Raw genomic sequence first — 21,474 nt, 5'->3', positions numbered from 1 at the left:
TCTCTCATCCCTACTCACCAATTGTTTGGCACTATTTGGGGGATATCACTTTTATGTTGCTAATTAATAGAAATGGCCATAGGGTGCCTTCTATTTTGATTTCTTCTAAATACCAAATAAACAGATTTCAAGTGGTTGATCTGGATTAGAGGAGAATAGATAGTTATGAATGATGGTGGAATAGTAACAAAAGTCACTCGAATGATCTCCTGAGAGAGTAGGTAACAATATATTCTCCGGGTGCATTGTTTGCACTTTTATTCTTTTTGACTATTTTCTTTTATTATCACTTGGTGATCCTACCAATACCACACTTCTAGCCCTGTGGTGACAACCAGGGATAAAGCTTCATTAAAGGAGCCTGCAGGCTTCTTTACTAGCCTATGGATTCCTGTACTAGCATTACTTATTTTTACATAGCATTTTTATTTTTACAGTTGTTGTTCTGGTGAGAACCTGGCTTAGAATATTGTCATGTGCTAAACCAGTGAACCTTACAGTGTTTTCAGGACCAGTGAGATTGCCGGCTCCTAGGCTTCTTATTTTGAAATACTGGTAATAATTATACAGTATATGCTGCAGAAATCTAACACTGTAATTTAAATTGTACACAGCTATTGTCAAGCCTTTTGTTATGGTACGAAAACAAGTAGTCACTGAAGAGTGTAAAAGAAGAGGTTTTTTTTACCACTTTAGCACTACCTGTATTGTTCCTTATGGATCCGAGGATTTATTACAGTTTAGCTATGGATCTATTTGAATTCTGTTACTAAATATGATAATGAAGTTACATATTACATTTACATATTATGTTTTTTATTTGGGACAAAGGTTCTTTTGACAATACTGTTTTATCAAAGAATACTATCATATTCTTCAAATCCAACAATTGAGTGACTGCAGCTCCCATGAAGAGGCACAAACTGGATTATTTATGTGCCCATGTCCTTGCCCCCATTTATCGCAACCTTGATATTGTGGGGCTGATTTACTTACTTGATCACTTTTAACAGGTCGTAAAATAATTAATTATAATAATACAACCTAGAAACCTAAATCAAGAGTTCTTGGACCTTCTACACCCAATATTATTACTAGGTGATAAGTAGAGAAGTGTAAATTATATATTGAATTATACCACCATAACTTATCCCCTACTAATAATTCATTTGACATGTGGATTTTATTTAAAGCCAAGTTCCAGGCAAACAACGAAATATGTAAATGACATATCTATAGAAGAGCTGCCATTTAACATATATTTCTTTCGATCAAATTCTAAAATTTACTCCATAACCCAGCTCTCTCCTATGGATGGGAAGACCTTAATTTTCTCTGCTGCAGTTCATAGCACTTATGGGTCTTTTCCCAATCCCCACCCAGTGACTGGACAATGGAAGAAGAAGCAGCAGACTCACATTCTGCTGTCTTCTTCTAAAAGAATGCCCTTTTTCTCTGCAATTGATTGGCGCCTTGTTCTGCATTTCCCTCCCTCATTCTGAGCTGTGCTGTAGAGAGACTCCAAAAGGCTAATAGAAGGTCAAATAATAGCACTTAACTTGCTTGCATTCATAAATTACATTTTTTACAGATGTTTTTATACAGAGCTGCATTTTTTGTGTTTTGTTTATCGGTATGGGAGTTCAGCTGTATACTATGTGCTGTAGATACATACAAATATTGCCTCTGAGACTTCTTTTGTAGCCATGCTGTACTCATCATTTTGGTTTTATTTTTAATCAATGCTATTTATTGCAGGCACACGTGTAACAGCATTTATACAAAGTGATAATATTTTTTTTCTCTTTTCTGCCTTTGGTCCCCATTTCATATGTGCAACTGATCAAAGCCATCTACAATAAAATTCCATACCATATAAAATTAAAAAAAAAGGTTTTCAAAGCATGTCTGTCTGCTAGCCAAGCACATCGCAGCAAGAGTCATTAGCATGTGTAGCCTCAGAATGTTGGCTAAAATAGTAGTGAAGTTCTTTGCGTATACCTGTCAGATAGAAATATCTTTTATGACCTTCTGACACCATAAATATCATATATATCGAGCAGGAAAACGAATTCCAGCTTCATGCAGTGCAGCAGACATAAACCAGTCTCCACAAAACAATTTGAAGGTCTATGGATTTTTTTTTTTCAGCTTGGCCTGTGAACTATTCTGATTCAGTATGTTGGGGTTGCAATCTGTTCCATAGCCAGACGTTGTTTCTTTTCTAGAACTCAAACAGACTTATTTAACAGGACCATAAGCAATGTGCAATGTGCACTAACCCATAGCGAACAACCGCACAGCCCTAGTTTGACTGCTTTAAATAGATGAAAAGTGAGATCTGGTGGGGTTTTATGGCTTGCTGCACACTGAGCTTTGCTGTGTCTTATTTATCAGTAAATGCAGTCAACAGATGAGGTCGGTCCTTGAGCTGCTAATGCTATTCAACTGTCACCTTACATGTCATTTGAACCTTTGCTGTTCTTTTGTATGTACCTATGTAAGTTAATTAGACAGGGAACACCAGGCTTGAACATGCACAGGAACTGGTTTGTTTTAAAAAGGAAGAATTAAAAATTGTCAGCAGGCAGGTTCTTTATTGTAGAAGGGATAGGCAATGTCTTTTGTGCAATACGATCAACCTACCTCCATTTAATGCACACTATGCTCTATACATACGCAGCTCAGTGTACAATCCAGGCATGAATGAATGAATTCCTGTGCACATATGCTGGAGTTACATCATTCTGGCCTGGTCAATCTGTGGTTGAATCTTTGTGTTCTTTGTCTAAATCTTCCAGATCTCTGTAGTAACTCAGCTTGAAACTTTGACTTTCAGCAGAGACTTCCTATAATAAATCCAGGACCAGTCACTGATGTTCTCTCTTCTTGTGCCGGGTGGCGGGTCTGCCCTCTGTAATATTTTTCTGGACTGGTTCCCTTCAACAGCTTTGTTCTATGCACAGGCTATGTGCAGGAACAGGTAGTCCCCAAATTAGGGCCATCCAACATACAGACGACTCCTAGATACGAACGGGCTTCCCTGAGCAGGTTTGTTGAGGGGGGGGGCGGTTTGCATGACTTGCAGAAGAAATCGTTTGCTACACACAGCTGAGGTTATGGGTGATCTTAAGAGCTGATCTGTAACATCTTGTAACTCTTCAATGACCAAGACAAACTCTGCAGCTGTCTTTTTGTATATCAAAGCACAGTTTGCTCCAGAAGTTAATGAATGTCTAAGCTCCGTTTTTTTTGTGCTCTGTTTGTGATTAGCTCACTGTGAGGATTTTTTACAGTAATTGACACCACGCTGCCTAATAATATGTTGGGACAATCATCTGTCCTAATTGCATTTATTAAAATAATGTAGCTGTTCCGACTTACAAATTCAACTGAAGAACAAACCTACAATCCCTATCTCGTACACAAAGGCATGACTAGGGCACAGCCGATGAAGCCATGAGCTGCCCCTTACCCAATCCAACCCAACGTACCCATTAATAGACCACACTGTTTTTGTTGGATTAAATCAGCCATAGCAGCTCATTTTATTAACCAAATTTTTAACAACATACTCTTGTATATAAACAAAAAACATCCACATATGTACAACTTCAAACACAAACATTTTTATGACAGCCTTAAGTTCCGCCGGCCCTTGCTTTCTTTTCTAGGTCCATGAATACAATTCCTCCTATCCTAATCCTTTTAACAAATACCTCCGCTCACTAAACAGGCCCCCAGCCGCTATAACACCGCCTCAGGGACAATTAGCGGATATCCTTTTTTAAACATCTAGCCCCCACAACAACCGAGTGTCGTGCAGGGCCACCATTACCCAGACAGAGCCCGTCCCCTGCTAGGCCCTACCCCCTCATTCCCTTTTTCCCAAACTTAAGCCATTCATGGACCTGATAAGAGCTGCCCATGCTGCTATGACAACTGCCCCACGACCCATAGTTTTTTTTTAGTTATTTATTATTGTTAAATTTTTTACACACACCAAACAAAAAAGACAAAGAACAGGGAGGGTGGGTGGGAGTTGCTTAACCTGGAAAAATTGTCTGAGCCCTCCCCTAAGTGCCCCCCTTTTTATTATGCCCAACACTCCACCCTGCACCAAAAACCCCCCAATCATAATTTTTGTTCCTGCCCCCTCACTTATGTACATATATTTTATTTTATTTTTTTTTATTTTTTTTTTCCCCGCACTTTCTTTCCCGCTTTTCAACTCTCTCCATTTTTTTTTATATACTGTAACCCTTTGCTCACCTGTCTTCCCTTCTTACCCTGTCATGTGGCCCTTCACTTAAATAGCTCCAGGCCAACTTTTGGTGGGCACCAAATTGTATGATCTTCATGACTATTGAGGATTATATGAAAGTATTTGTGCCCAGAGAACAGTTTAAAAAAACAATTTGCAATGCATATTCAGCTTCTTATAACCAGTTTAAAAAGGTTAGTTATGCTGTATTGTATAGTCAAGTGCCATTACAAGAATGGATGTCATTCATGTTCAATGACAAAAGAAGAATGTTACCAGAATGGATTTTCCACTAAAAGATAATAGATATTGTGATTTTAAATTGTAACTTGCATTCCGAACCAAAAAAATATTCATAGCCAGAAAATGGCAAACTTCTGCAAATCTGCTTCAATAGCAATTCACCTAGTATAACTGGAGACCCATTTGCAGTTACAATTTGGACTTTCACAGGGTTAATATATATTGTATTTATATATATTCTTTTTTTCCCTAAAAGCAATGGTAAAATGTTCCCTACTGAGTGACCGACAAAACGCATGGCAAATTGACTTTATGATTGATGGAGACACTGAGGCTTACTGCATGACCAAAACTGACAGCGAAATATTTCTGTTACCCTGACACAAATGTCAGTTTTATATATGTGTTGCTGTAATAGGCTGCCTATGTTGGTGTATATCATTTAAAATAAACACATTACATGATCAGTATTTGAGCTTCAGTCATAACAAAAAGGAAAAAAAAAAGCAAATAGCAGCTGCTTGGAAATCTATAAAATCTACATATACTGACCCAGTATGTTCACCCTTAATCTTCTAACTAAGGATGGTGCAATACCATTCAGTTAGGTCCATAAGAGTTGTTAAACACGGACAACAATCGGAATGGTATTCTAGCATTGCAGTTGTCTTGCACAGAAACTGTCGGGATAAAGGGGGCCAAAACATATCATTTATTTGTTCTTCTTCCTAAAAAACCTTCAGAAATTACTTTCAAAGGCTTAAAAACCACTTGGGTGAGTGAGCTATTGGAAAGTGTTATTATTCAAGTCTATAGATTCAGTTGAGCAGTTTACCACCCATGAGATGCTCTATGTAGCTTTTGTATGTTTGATGCATAATGCGCTTTTATATTTGATATCACAGCATAAAGGATTGGATGGCATTTAAAGCAATATAAAGAATATACAAGCAATATAAACAATATAAAGAAGCCAACAATAAGGGTAAAGGTAAAGTGTAATTGTTTTTAATGAAAGATCTGCTATAAGAGATTACTATAAATGGATTTGTTAATGGAAAAAAAACATATTTGTAAATGTTAGAAACATAAAACATGTTTAAAAATTGTATGCATTAAAGATTATAAAATGAAAAAATTTTGCTGCTGTAGCATTTTTTTTTTCTACATACATTCACAGAAACTGAAGAATAAAAAATGGTACTTTTTTGTCTTGCAATTTTTAATATTTAATTTTTAATTTATTTAACTTTTATTTGGTTTTAATAAAATATAATGTTTGATAAATACTTGCGCAACAAATTCAGTCTCATATATTAACTTTTTTTTAACTTGTCTATTTCCAGATTACATACAGCCAGTGTGTTTACCTGAGAGCCTGAATGAATTTCCATCTGGATTGAATTGTTCCATTGCTGGGTGGGGAAGAACCTCAAGCGGAGGTATACTAGATAATATTACTGCCATAGCATGATAGAGCAAATCTTTACTGGAAGGATTTGTTATCTCCAATCATCCTGTAACTTGACTGCACCACTCAATGAGGTGTATGACTATCAGAAATAGAGCTGGTTCTGGGTAGTCTAGAAAAAATCTGCCCATAGAATGTTACTGATAAGTGATCAGTCCCGATTCCTTCTGAACACTTGTTCTACATTATTGTGACTTTTAAAGAAGAACTCCATTCTGTCTCAAAAAGGAACATGTCAGTGTGAATGTAAAAGCTGTTGGCATTGATGACATTGACTGTAACCAATTATCACTATCTTCTTGACACTTTTCAAAATGATCACACTGACTTAATAGGTAGCTGCAAAGCATTAAAGTGGTCTTCAGAGACTTCTAATGCTTCACTATTGCACTTAATAGGCACAAGAAGCATTTTGCTGTAATTTGTGCCCAGTATTTTTAGAAATCTCTGGAAATGATATAGTAGAAGTGGTCGAGCTAGCGACTTGACTGCCAAAGTTTTGGCAGTTTATAAACTCTTGACGAATATCGATTTATATTGACTCCTGAGATATGTGTTTGTTCTCATCCACACCACTATATCAGCTTATACTACCTCTTCAGCCATGGCTCTTTACCTATCAACTCCATTTTATTAGCCTATAAGGACTCATAAAGTATGTATCTATGCTAAACCATGCTACTGTCAGGTAATACTGACTCCTTATTATGTCTTTCGTGACAAGTAAACCATAACCACCCGTATCGTGTAGGACCTGGTTCATGACAGTCAAGCCTTGTTATCTCCATATGCATTTAAATTCCATTTGTATTGTGAACTATACTTGGGAAATTACCTTAATAACCTAGAAGCTGCATACTTGAGTTTAATTTACAAAGCCAGTAAATTTAATTAGATGACTATTAGGGTTTTTTCACATGAACGGTCAATTTACAGCCTGGTTACCTCTTACCAGGCACCAGGTTTCCAAAGCTTAGCAATTGGTGGTGGTTGAAGATCTTTGTTCAATGCATTCACAGGTGGCAATGAAGTGTCTGAAAACTGACTTAGGAGCTATCAGGTAATGGAGGTATATAGAAAGCATAAACCTGATTTTTTTTTGTCTATCAACCACTAAAAAAATGCTTAGAAAACATATCACAAGTAAAGCTATTTAAGTCTATGGAACAGTACAACCCACACTAAGAAACTCCAGTATAAGACACATCTCAAAACCATGTTCTAACCACAATGTAACCACAATACTTGTAAATGCTAGTAGAAAAGAAAGCCTCAACTGGTCTCATTAATTTCCCATATAACAGGATGGATTGGCGGTTCATTGACTTTTATAGACCATCAACTGATTTAAAACAAACCACATTGTTAACCACTAATAACATGTCCGTATTAACAAGCCCTAAGTTTGGTAAAGCAATGTGTAATACAATCGCAATATCTATGATTTCTTAAAAAATGCCACTCCTTGTAGTGACAACAGTAGACTATCCTTTCACAAAACTGGCACTGCTGCTTGTATTTCCCCTCCGGGGTGCATGAGACACGAAGGATAAGAATGACTACACCGCAGAAAAGCAATTGGTAGCTAGTTGAAATCCCAAAAATTGACCTTTACACTAGGATCACGGATATTCTTTTAATGAAAGCTGCAGATCTAACAAGACTCAAAGCTATATGTATATGTATATATTATAATAATTAGGTTCAGATCTTCTTTATTTTTTTCCATATCATTGTATTGACCTTATTTTTAAATATATGTTTAATAGAGTCTTTTCCAAGCTGACGTACAAAAGAGGCTTCCCAGCCCCTTTAATTAATTTACTATCCCACCTATGAACGTTCTCTAAAACTTTTTATTAAAATTTACACCGGAGATTTACTTTTGTTGAGATTTAGGTTTGTAGAAAATATGTATTTATTGGGTTATTTTATTTAGCACTGTGAACGGACAACTATGAACATTTTATGAATTTCTGACAGCCTAAATGTATTTTCCTCGACGCTGACATTATTTTGAAGTGATGTTGTTGTAGAGATTCAGCAGAGGTGAGGAGGGTTCCTCTGCAATGCAGCAGATACACAGCCATTGTCCTAATTCTATTTCCTGACATTATGGCTGCAAACCGTGCAAGTCAACAAACAGAAAAAAATAAAATTAAAAAAGAAAAAAACTAACTAACAATCTCATCAACATGGCAATCGGGTTTATTATGCTGTATTTCTAAATCAAAATTTATGTGAGGAAATCATTTTAATAACCCTATAAACTGGCACTGTTTATTACATCCATGATAATAAAATGCTAGTAATTACTGACCTGCTTTGCAATCAGGCCACCAATTTAAAAGCACAACCGCTGGGAAATGCTGATTCAATGGATATGTTGTGTAAAAACGGACAGCTTGAAATTAAATTATCTGCATTGCCAGCAGTGATACATGTGACTGGGCTGTCCACCTTCCAGTTTATGGTTTAGAAATGAATGTTTAAAGGACCAGTTAGCCTGACTGCAAGAGGGAATTTGCGTAAGTTGGCCTCTTATTAATATTTATGGAGAAGTAAACATAAAGGATCAGACATAACTCTAGTGCAGGCTGTGTAGAGGCACAAAGGCCCACGGGAGTAGCTCAGACTGATGCCAAGATCCCCTGGTAAAGTCTGGGACTTTGCTTACTTTGGAGCAGGTGCTTTACAATGGCTTAACTGTGCACCTGGATTGCTTTACTCCTTCCTAAGTGCCAATGAGACAGGAAGAATGCCTCTCCTAATTTATCTTAATGGAGGCTTTAAAGATTGATCCTAGTTTTGTGTTATGAACCATCAGCCAAATTTTTAGGGTGTCCCTTACAAAAAATCTACATAGCTCTCTGTTTTTCCCTCTTTCCCAACATCTCCTGTGTATCCTCTCCAGTGTCCATTCCTTTAATAGATCAGTCTCTGATTGTAACATCTGCCCAGGGGTGACAAGGTGACGACCAAGCAGTTTTTGTGATTAGATGGGTGGACCTGGAATCTCTGATGTATTGCTCCCAAAAGAGGGATGTACGGAGGCATCATAAGAGGGGTCCTACACTTTTAAGTCTCTTGAAACCTGCTGTTCATTGCTCCCTATTTTATGCTTTGGTACTATGGTCTATGTATTTTAACCAGACACAGGTCTCTAATTTATTAAAGTTCTCCAAGATTGGAGAGAATATACTTTAATAGGTGAATCTGGGTGACACATCAAACCTGGAATGGATCTGGACCAGGACTGAAACCATTTTCTAACTAAATTTTAAGAAATTCATTTCAGGTTTGATGGATTATCCAGCTTCGCCAAAGAACATGTATCCCCTCCAGTCATGGACAGCTTTAATAAATCAGGCATGGTGACTGTGATGGCGTTCTTGCTCAGTTCAATGGTTGCATGATCTTGTCTTGAGCTACTGGCACCTTGATTGCTACTTGGCTGTAGATGTATTCCTCTGTCCATCACCACTGGCTTATTCAATGCTGCTTCTTTGTTCAGTGTTTCCTTTTTTGTCCTGACCCCAAATTTGAGGCTTTCCCCCACCAGGTCCTGTACTTACACCAATAAGCACATTACCCCTTTTGCTATAGGCAAAGACCAACTACAGTAGCCATATCATGAAAATCAAAAATACTCTATAATTGTGTGAGGCTACCCAAAAAAATGTTTTTGAGGTGGAATTATTTATTAGACATGCTTTTTAATACCACTGCTTGTAATTTTTTTGGGCTAGGCCTGTTTCATCATTATTTTAAATCATTCTCTTGTTCTTTTTTCTTCAGGTCCTGTTCCTAATATATTGCAGGAAGCTCAGGTTCCTGTGATAACCAATGAGAAATGTCAGCAACAATTGCCTGAGTATAATATAACTAACAATATGATCTGTGCGGGATATAATGAAGGAGGGATTGACACATGTCAGGTATGAAAAAGCAATGGTAGCAAACATTGTCATCTTTAAAAATTAAAAAAACAAATACGTATGCACTGACAATACAATATTCTAGAATAGATTTTGTTCTCTGAAGAAGTCAACTTAACAAAGTGCCCAAGCTACATACTATACAGATTTTCAAATGGTGGCAGGTTCAGTCAAATATGGACCTATGGTAAAAAAAAAAATCCACTATGTACAGGTCCCACTGACCGGCGCCAGGAATTTTGATCTTCTCTGCCCTATTTACCTACATTGGTCTAAATGTCAGCATCCAACACTTGACTGTGATAGGGCTGAGTTCCCGCATGCCGTGCCCCCACTCCACCTTCCCCCATCCCACCACTTTACCCCAAACACACACGGAGACAACAACTTGGTTAAATGGCCCCTTTGGGCCGTTTATTAACAAATAACTTAAATAATAATGAATAACCACAAAATAACAATATATAAACACATAATCAACAAATAATAACTCACAACTAATTACAAATAACTGTAACTAATACATTAATAAAACATCCTTTACTAAACACACCCCTTGGTTACTGGTACATGATATATAATGCTCCCAGCCGCACCTCAAGCTCGGGAACGATACCAGCAGCACTCGCAGCCCTACCACAAAACAATTTACCACTCCCAACAACAACCTTACCGAGGGTCCTATAGATGAGACCCTCACCCCCTGTGAAACAGTCCAATACAACACCTTCCCTTGAGGACCTAATCGACACACCTAAAACAGAGCAGGCGGGTGGGAAAAACTTCCTTCCTTCTCTCTGTCATGCTGAAAAAAGACCCTCCCTTTCCAGTTCACCTCCCTTTTCACTCCTCTTCTCCCTCCCCCCCTGTACGTCACTCCCGGCATACGAATTCAGCAACCCCCCCCCCCCCCTTCTCTATGTTAACCCTTAACCCTTCTCCTGCCTGCTCCCATCCCTTCCCAGTCATGCAGACCTTCCACTGATTGTTCACTTTGTTCTCTGCTCCAGGCCTCACTTTCTGGTGTGCCACATATCTGTGCCTCCAACTCTAAACTGTGGTTCCACATGTCATTGCAGGAACACAGAACTAAGGTAGAAATGGGTGGGTAGAACAACAGGATGAAGTAGGGGAAAAAGGAAATTTAACACAAAAATGTGAGACATTAAACATTACGTGGCTAATGTAGCTCTGCAGAGTAAGAACTAGTAAGTATTATAATATTCCATAATATAATGTAATAATATATTCTTTTTTTTTTACGATGGCTTTTTTATTAGCCACAGATTCTCTTTAACTTAACTTCTAGGTGGTAAATCCTCTTGACCTGAAATGTTAAATGAAAATCTATTAGCATGAAAATTATATATTCTTTCTATGTTTATATTTGTTTTTCCTATAATGCTAAAAGTGTGGTTAACTGCTAATTAATCATACTTTTTATAGGTTAATTATCCCCCGCTAAAATAGTGAGAGTTCCCATAATCTAGAAATATTAGACTGTAAGCTCTTCTGGGCATGATTAGAAATACGTTGCATTATATACCTACTGCAGAATGTGTTGTAGCTATATAAATCATACATATAAATAATAATAATAGTAACTCCAGCAGTGCTGTAGAATTTCAAAGCAGCCTTTTACAATTTCCAATAATTTAGGACCCTGAAAACCAATTAAGATTCATTTCAGCCCTCAGCTATATACACTGAGTTGGGGGCCTGCAGGCCGATAAAAATTTATTTCAGCTTGGGAATACAGCAGTTGAAAAGCTACAGTGCATAGCATTGACTGGGAATTAGCATACCTTACTGTGATACACTCTATCAAGCTGAGTTTATGATATGCTTTGCTAACCTTTCTGACAATGACAGCACAGTACTCACAAGCAGAATGGCTCATACTATAGAATAGCTTTCTAAGAATGCGTTGGCATGTTTCGAAAAAAAGAATACAAGACAAAAAAAAATCTAATACTGCTTTCTGTGGCTGCCTTATGCATTGAAAGATCCTTGCCTGTATTACAGCTACAACCTTACAATAACAGATTGCTTAGACAGATAAAGAACATTTTAGCATTTTAACAGTTTGTCAGGGTTATAAATATAACCTTATCGTGATCAGCTATAAAATATACATTTAATGTGACAGACATTCTGCATAATACAGAATACGTATCGCCTCAGCTTCCTGAAAAAAAAAACAAGGCAATAAAAGACAGGAAATTATGATTTAGAAGCAATGGTGATAATAGAAGGTAGAAAAAATTATGGGAATCATGTACAAGCAAGGGTTAGATAGGTTGCACCCACCAGCTCTAGTCAGCCATTGAATCAGCAATCTACTATTATCACTGCTATGGCTTCTATTTCTGATCCAGGGCCCCAACTTTTGTTAAAGGGGATGTTTTTGGTCAATATATAAAAATATGCAAAACTATAAATGGATATTTATCTTATATACTCCAATATAAACCCATCCATGTATAAACTGATGTATTCATTTTCATCTGACAATACAGCAAAATGCTTTTGAATATAAATTCAAGGCACAAAATGTGTATGCTAACACTCAAAACAATAAACAATAGAAATGCTAAAAAATATACATAAATATATTCATGGTATGTTATTAAAAAAAATTGAAAGAGAAACATTTTTAAACACATGGGCTCTGTCTGCTTACCTTTTTTACAATTTTTACAGGTTAAAATATTAAGTATTTTAGACTTAAATATGATTGGTCACTTGATGTAAAATTTGTAACAAACTCTTGCCTTTGGTCCCCAATAGGACTGCTTCATCTAGTGGTGTGACTCAAGTATAAACCGGGAATTTTTTTCTAATAATGATTTGATAAAAAGAGATAAAATCTTAATTTAAAATCTTAATTTATACTGGAGTATATATGGTAACGTAATGGTTTTATTATTTTTTTTTAAATATTTTAGAATAGAGTAATTCTGCAACATCACTGCTTGCATGCTTTTTGGAAGCCTAACCATAGATAAACTAAGCTAGATAGTCTATAGAAGCTCAGTGACTAGCGCATTTGCTTTGCAGCACTAGGGTCATGTATGGCTTTACTAGGACACTATGTTCATAAAGCCTGTATTATTGTACTGTGTTTCCATTTATTTCCTCCAGCCACTTTATTTTGTATCCACATCCCGAAACCATACTGGAAATTAAATTGATATTTCCATTAAAATTGGTCTTAGACTATAGGACATTAGATTATGAATTAGATTCTCTGGGGGACAATTATTGACATGACTATGACCTTGACTGGTCCATCTGTGTTAGGAAGGACAGTGAGTGCCCAATCCATATTTATTTTCTATGCTGACCCTATCTGTAGAATGAACCTGCAGAAAGCAGTCTATCTTGAAACGTGGCACCTCATTGTCACAAGTTACAAATTTTTTTCCATTGCATATTCAATATTTTAGATAGTATTTTACTTGCCTCAATTAACATTGCTATATTGCTGATTGCAATAGGGGGACTCTGGTGGACCACTGATGTGTCAGTTGGAAAATCGCTGGTACCTGGTGGGAGTGACTTCATTTGGTGTTGGATGCGCACAGCCAGAAAGGCCAGGAGTTTACGCACGAGTGACAAGATTCAGAGAATGGCTTCATGGCTTTCTGATTTAGAGAATACTTTCAACAAAGCTACATATCATTTTTTTGCATTTCTTGACAATAATCGTTTTTGAAGCTACTTTTCACAATTCAAAACAAGAACAAATTTTAAAATGCTAATAGTGTAATTATGTTAATAAATTATGTGGTATGACTCTTCTTCTGATTCTTTTGTATCAATACATACAGCATGTAATTACCAGGTGCCAGCGTGTTTAAAATGTTGGAACCACCTTTGTGACCTGTTAACAAAAATGCTTTTCATGTAAAACAATTACTACAACTGTTACTGATGTGTGTTTTACATAGAATTAGGCTTTATTCTTTTATTTTGCTTTGATGTATCTAAAATAAATATTCTTGTTTGTTTATTATATATTATTATTGTTATTATTATTATTATTATTTTTATTAATATCAATAAACAGGATTTATATAGCACCAACATATTCTGTACTATAAGTAACGGTAACAAATGACAGACGAATACAGACAGTGATACAGGAGGAGAGGACCCTTTCTATGTTTAATTCACATCTAACTCTTAGAAATCAGGTATCTCTTTGAACAATATAACACTGAGTGAAGCAACTACTCACAAATATAAGAAATACTCAAAAGCACAATCAGTTTATAGCTATCAGAACCCCAGGGGACACCTGATAAAATGCCTCTTTAAAACTATGAGCATAAACTTTAACAATTTATGGAACAAACTTTCAGAAGGAACTTCTCAGTGTAACATAGTACTAAGTTTAAAACATTTTGAGGGACAGTTCCTGTTTATCAGAATCACATTGTTCCAGATTAGACATGCTTAGAAAATGTAAAGCTTTTCATACCAATCTGGTTGCATATGATGACAGCTATCATGGTCTAGTGGCATTCATACTTGTCAATGACAAGCAAAGTAATGTTGTATTGCTTATATTTTTAGTTATAATACATTGTTGGATTGTAAACTGGGCAGGGTCCTCTCCTCCTCCTGTGTCATTGTATCTGTCTGTCATTTGCAACCCCTATTTAATGTACAGCGATGCGTAATATGTTGTTGTTGTATGTTTATTAATAATATTAATAATTGTTGGAAAAGATTGAAAAAGCCCCTATCAGAACTATCCAACCACCTCTATTCTAGGTAAAGATTTGCTGCAGGAAAGTGTTTCTGTGAGATCCATCAGTAAACTGTAGCTCTAGAAATCTTCTACAAAATCTGACCCTTAAGGATCAATGATAATAAACTCAATATGCTAACACCTTCAAGCAACCAGCTCCAAATTACTTAATCTATCATTAATATTATCATAAAAAAAGAAAAAACATAAAAGCATACATGTAAAGGTGAAAAAGATGTAAAAACGTAAGGCAGTTCATGATCCTGGGTGATATAACAGTTTACCAGGAAATCTAATCAAGTTATGGTTTCATGAACTAAAATGTCTCCCTTGTTTATTTGGAATCTTACTTTATGTATTTATCTAGGACATGTGTGTGTTTGCAGGTGCCACATCCAATTTAAACTGCATGACATTTCCTTAAATTTCAAATTGACTTTTTAGGCTCCTCTCAATGGCTGAGTGTCTGTCCACCAACAATCTTCAACAACCAGTACCCCCACTAGAAAAGTTGGGAACAGTTTAAGAATACATAGCAGCAAGACTTAAACAGACCTAAGAAATACATTTCGAGAATGCTGAATAATGCTGGAGGAGTTGTTTGACCCATTTACAATAGAAATATAAGCTGTGGGGCGTCTGCAGATATAGGTTACATCACTTATCATCACCAGAATGAATAACAGCTAATGTACCGTATTTTTCGGACCATTAGACGCTCCGGACTATAAGACGCACCAGGTTTTCCCACAAGGGAAAACAAGAAAAAAAAAATTGATTTAATTTCCCTTGAGATCCAGCGTGCTGCACTTGTGCCCGCCCATGAAGGCGGCGCCGATCGGCATTCATCAAATCAATCGGCGGAAGGCGGCGCCGATCGGCATTCATCAAATCAACCCGCCTTCGTGGGTGGGCACAAGTGCCGCACGCTGGAACACTGAACAGGCAGTGATCGGCGCAGCCGGGGACCGGCGGGGACACAGGTAAGTAAAAAAATATGCCCCTGTACCTCTGCATTCGGACCATAAGACGCACCCTGATTTTCCCCCCACTTTAGGAGGAAAAAAAGTGCGTCTTATGGTCCGAAAAATACGGTAATAGTTTTGATGTTTTTAACAAGTGAGATTATCATTTCAATTTTGGACACCAGTCTCATAACTCCTGAAGAAGCACTCCTGTGAAATACGTTAAAACACGTCAAAATCTGAGAATGGACACAAATTGTCTGTATATATAATAAAAATGAAGAATATTATTTTTTTAACAAATAAATTATGATTTTATTAATATATAGAATATGTGATTGAATTAAGAGGTGCCTATAAAGTCTATTTGCAATGTGATGAAATGCAATTTTACTTTAGTTAGCTTACAGGTCATACTTTGAACAGTCCCAGTTAGCAGCAAAAAATTGAGAGTTTTAATCCCTTCCCATTCTTTTCAAAACCAGAAAGGAAAAGTTTTTGGCATGAAATGCACTTGAACTGCAGCAGGGTTAGGGATATTCAGTGCACCATGGCTCTCTGAATGAATTCACATGAATTTCTACATGTGATACAAATCCTTTGACAAGTGAAATGGCTTCCCGTTATGTATTTCTTCTATGCTTTTAGCTGTTTGCCTGGAGTCCAGCTTTAATAGAAAATCCGCTTGGCATGACATCGAACATGGGGAGAGTCTTCTGCCTTGAGAATTTTATCTGCATCAGAACGAACAGCTTTAAATGCATTGTGTCTAAATTCCAAAATATGAATACACAGACTCCTTTGTACAAGTCTAAAGAATATTTTGGCAATCTCTAAATAAATATTTGAAAATTGTTACTTGGATCAGAGGCATGTTTTTCCTTTGTTAAGTCTCATTTTGAAACTTGACTATGATTGATATGACTGTGAAGTCCCGTCAGTTCGGAATAAAAGACGAAGAACATTGCCAATTTGTGCAAAAATAATAATTTGGCAAAACGCGTCTGCATAATGGCAGGAGAATTGTGTTTTTTCTCTTTGTAAAATAAAAGCTATTGTTCTAGCGTATGTAAAAGGGCCATTAATATTTCAAAATGCATATCATGCACAAATTAAAAATAATTTAACTTGTCATAAAGATTATCTTTTACTATTCAGTACGTTTATTTGAAGCTGTGATTTGTATATAAATATATTGTACAAAGTAGAATAATAAAGCAAGAAAATAATTTTTCTTGAAAGCAAAGCAGTGGGAAAATGCTGAATGCCTACCTTGTACAGTGGGAAGCCTTGGGATAGCCTACCAGTTCACCTCTTTTCGAATGAGAGCTAGGATCCCCAAATAGAAGGGCACCGGGTTTTGCAAACAACAAATTACCTCTTGCCTGCTTTGTCTGTAGATGTTGGTTAAGGGAGGCAGCCCATTAAAAGAATTAGTGAGTTGCCAGGTTCAGTAAGGTGAAGACAAGGTGCCAGTGATCCAAAACACAAATTCTACCCTACCTGACTTTCAATCTGATCAATGATCCAAGTAGAAAAAGTTTAAACCTTAGTCATATTTTATTGCTGTCACAGATCCCTGCAGGACTTGGGGATTTGTGCCCTCTTCAGCTCCACTTACATTGCAGTCTGCTCCAACCATCAGCAGCTCTGCCCAGGGATCCCATGCTGTGTTTACTTCCTGGCCTGGACCATGTGATTCCTATAAAACTACCCCAGAGGTCTAGGATTTTCTCCAGACACACTCCATCTGCTGCTGGACATGTAAACACCACCTGAGCTGCCTCAGCTTTGGCACTCTCTGGTGGTGTGATATGTTCCCTACAAGTCAAATGGTCTCCCTGGTCAGATGATTACCCCTTCCAGGTCCTGTTTGTGGTTTTTGTGACTACACTCTGCACAATAATCCTTTGATTTACCAACCCCAGCTCTGTCCTGACCATTCCTGATTGCCATGGAACCCTGGTTCAGAAGCACTGACGTAGACAGTTTGTGGTGCTGCCTGATGTGGTTATTGGTTCAAGACTGGGCAGTGATCTTTCAGCTTGGATACGTTTAGCTGAAAGAAATATGTAATTTGGCACCATCTTACTTTTTATAGTCAACATTTTTCCTGCCATGGGCCCATTCTTACCATTAACCTCTGTACAACCAGAATAAAAAATGCAGGCCAGGGTAAATGATGATTTTTAACAATAAGATGTCTAATAAAGATCAAATTAATGGTTAACCTTGTCTAACCCCCCACAAATTAGAACATAATAACATGTTTAAATATTACTACCTTCAAAATGTTTATAAGCAGTGTCAAAACCATGACTTTGTGTATACTAGACAGCAGCATTAACAATTACACCAGAACAACTTTGTTATAACAGTTATAATACTGATAGAAGAATGTATTCTGTACCCCACCTCCAACTTAAATTCTACTTCAATGCAACCGTAGGGAGGGAAACGAGCAGAAGCACCTTCTTAGAAAAATAATTGCAATCAAACAGCAAATTATGGACTATTTATTTGTCAAAATAATGTTAATTATTTCTTCTCTCAGTCTTGCAATCCATACATTCTATGCCAAATAACATACCTGAATCTCCAAAGTAATACACCTTCAGCTTCATCCTGTGATTAAACAATAAAGGATAAGGTCATCCCTTCTGCTCCTTCTACTCCCAATCAAGGTTCTGTCTTGCAGTGGAATATTAGAGACTAGAAAAATGACATATCTGAGTATTTATTTTGATTGTACGTAAAACGTGAATCTTTTCGAAGGTAAATTTAAATAGAATAAAATATTCTTTTTTAAACTTGCTAGAAATTTATCTTTAGATTGTGTTTCAGACTGCAGCATCTGGAAATATATTAACCCTAGCTACGATCATCATTTTTCTAAGACTTCATAACAGAAACAATGGTCACTGTTATCTGATTTATCGATGTTGCATTCAATATATAACATATTTCAAACATATCACCTCATAAAGACACTCTGTCCCAGTTTTTACAGCCATTTTATTATACTGTCAAGTTGACTGAAAGTGAAGTTATAGATCAATTACATGTTCTGCTAACCATATATTTTATGTACCATAAATGTGTAGCTTACTGACATAAGTGAGTAATGAGACAGATAACAAATCATAGATTGTCATGATAGTAACAATAATAAAATGAACCCTTAGCCCCCACTCTCCAGTAATCTACTACTGACTTCCCCCCTCATAACCTCATCACACGCACGGCTCCCAGACTTTTCTACAGCTGCCCCCACTCTCTGGAATGGTCTTCCTCGTCTTATTCAGCTTGCTCCTACTTCTGCTCATTTAAAAGAGCACTCAAAACCCATATTTTCAGACTTGCCTAACTGTCTTCTTCTGTCCTAAAACCCTCACGAGTTCCCTCCATTTCATATCCCCCCTCCTACTGTGTGCTGCTTTCCCTCCTCTTAGATTGTAAGCTCTTCTGGGCAGGGTCCTCTCCTCCTCCTGTGTCACTTTCTGTATCTGTCTGTCATTTGCAACCCCTATTCAATGTACAGCACTGTATTATATGTTGTCACTATATAAATACTGTTTTTTATTATTATTAATATTATTATTATTAATAAAATTATAATAATATAATTAATAACTAATGGGGACCTACAGCAAAACAATTGAAGGACCCCTGCATTGCGACCCTTCACCATAGTTGTCTAATTGACTTGTTTTTTGTTTTTTTTTGACAACTCAAACCTAAAATAAGACATATGCTCAGCCAAACACTGAACATTTACATACAGACCAAGGAAAGCCATGTAAACACCAAAACAGTAACCAAATAAACTCGAAATTTGTTTTTTAAAAATTTAATACAAGATCATCTTTTCTATGGATAAGATCTTGGCAGGCTACCATCTTTAAAATGAAACTAGTCAACATGTTTCTAAGCTGGTTTCTGGGCTAAACAAAAATCCCTCTTCCCAATCCCTCTTTTACCCCATTTAACTAGCTATTGAGTTAAAACACAAAAAAAAGTGTTCCTTCACTTTTTATTATCAACTGGGTCCTTCTTCAGGAGTATCTACCAATTGGCTGTCCAACAGGTGGGTCCTCTGATATAAGAAAGGGTATTGAGGTCTATGCCAGGGGACCAGGCAGTGAGGTTGGATGAACATCTTGGACCAATGGTCCTTATTGGCACTTTCAAGTGACCTGGATGGTGACTTTAGGTAAGTAAATTTTGATAAACAAGGTAAGGGGCCAGGCGGGAGGAGGGGGGGGGGGGGGGGGGGGGGGGGGCAGCCGGTACATCACTAGGGGGCCTATGAAGCTCAAGAAGGCCCATGGAGCCCAACACGTCCCATAATTCTTATTATAATTTGAACATTTATTTATTTAATTCATTGATTTTTATTGTAATTTTTGAAATTTTGCAAGTTTGTTTATTTTTTTAAAAAAAGGTATGTGGGTCACAGGGTACCTGACAGCGGTCAACAGTTTACAACGCAAGAGACATTAATGAAGAGAGAGAAGTCATGTGGTCTACAAGGGTATTTCCCGCTCAGTGGGAAGTGACGAGGGGGAGGGGGATCCGGACACAGAGAGAATCAGCTAGCAAACAATTATGTCACAAAGCCGCCACGTTCTGGGACACCGCGAATTTGGGAAAGTCAACTAAGTATTCAGTATTGAGTCTGAAACAGCAAAACAGGATAATTTTGATAATGTAATTCAGAGTTTGGCCAGGAAAAAGGCCAGGAAAGCACCTTTGTTAGGCAGACAATAAATGCTAACATAAACATAATTTACTATTATAAATATATTACTTTATTATTAAATTTATACCTATTCATACTTATCTAAATGTATCAATGTAAAATACGATTGTTAAAAATAAATAGGAATATACACACATACATGTGTGTAGAATTTTGTATAAGGGCCCACCCACCTTCTTTGTACCCGGGCCCAGACAGGCGGCCCTGTAAGGGGCACTAATAAACATGTAGAACATGTGTGTTTAGGAAGGATTATGGTTGAGAAAAATATATTTTAGCAAAATATTCTCTTGGGCTTTAATCTCCTCCTTTTCTCATGATATCAGCAGTTGAGTGGGAATGCATGTTTAGCACATCTGCACATACTTCTTGTAGTTGACATGAAAATATTCATTGGAAAAATGGGGTGTGACCTTTCCCTAATACCTTTGGATTCAGAGCCATACGACATACCCTACCAGTAAGAAGCAATGATAATTCATAGCATCAAAAAGCAGATGCCGGTGCGATATGGAGAAATTCAATTATTGTAATACTCCCATCAAATACATTTTTGGTGTAGACACACTTTATACATATTATCTACGTATTTATTTATAGTAATATATCATACATTGTTGATGCTAAAGTCACCATTTCAAATAATGCTATCTCTTCCTGCAAACCTGACTTTATAATGACAGATCCAAAGAGCTCTATTCATACCATTTTATATTGTATGAGCAGGAACATCTGAAAAGAAGTAAGTCACCTCTGACAGCAATTCACTTTGAAGTAAATGTTCTTGGACCTAAATGGTGGAGAAGTCACTTCAAAGAAGTAGACTGCACTAAAGTTCATTTGGTCCCAAATTGAGTAGGAATAGCTACAAATGAGCATGATTTGTTCTACCCATGCTGTACCATTATCTCAAGACAATCATATAGGTGCAATTGTCAGGAATGAGAATTCCTGCTGAAATACATATTTCAAGGTACAAACTTTACTTGTAATGAATGCTTGTGCCGAGATATACTGTAAATACTGAATAGAAATAAAAGGATAGAAAAGAAAAACAGGAATAGATAGGTAG

General features: G+C 36.8%; 1 protein-coding gene across 1 annotated transcript in view; it reads left to right on the top strand.

The window, feature by feature from the left end:
- TMPRSS15 (transmembrane serine protease 15) overlaps window positions 1–13,936 on the top strand; it is a 173,861-nt gene extending 159,925 nt beyond the window's left edge. The window contains exons 23-25 of the mRNA XM_072432165.1: window positions 5,854–5,949; window positions 9,777–9,916; window positions 13,417–13,936. Coding sequence (XP_072288266.1) covers window positions 5,854–5,949; window positions 9,777–9,916; window positions 13,417–13,572 — 392 coding nt within the window. The 3' untranslated portion in view covers window positions 13,573–13,936. The remainder of the gene's footprint in view (window positions 1–5,853; window positions 5,950–9,776; window positions 9,917–13,416) is intronic.
- Window positions 13,937–21,474: the final 7,538 nt, after the last annotated feature.

This window comes from Pyxicephalus adspersus, chromosome 1, assembly GCF_032062135.1.
Source record: "Pyxicephalus adspersus chromosome 1, UCB_Pads_2.0, whole genome shotgun sequence".
Lineage (NCBI taxonomy): Eukaryota > Metazoa > Chordata > Amphibia > Anura > Pyxicephalidae > Pyxicephalus > Pyxicephalus adspersus.
Note: the sequence above shows the minus strand (reverse complement) of the source record. Positions and strands in the feature narration are given on the sequence as shown.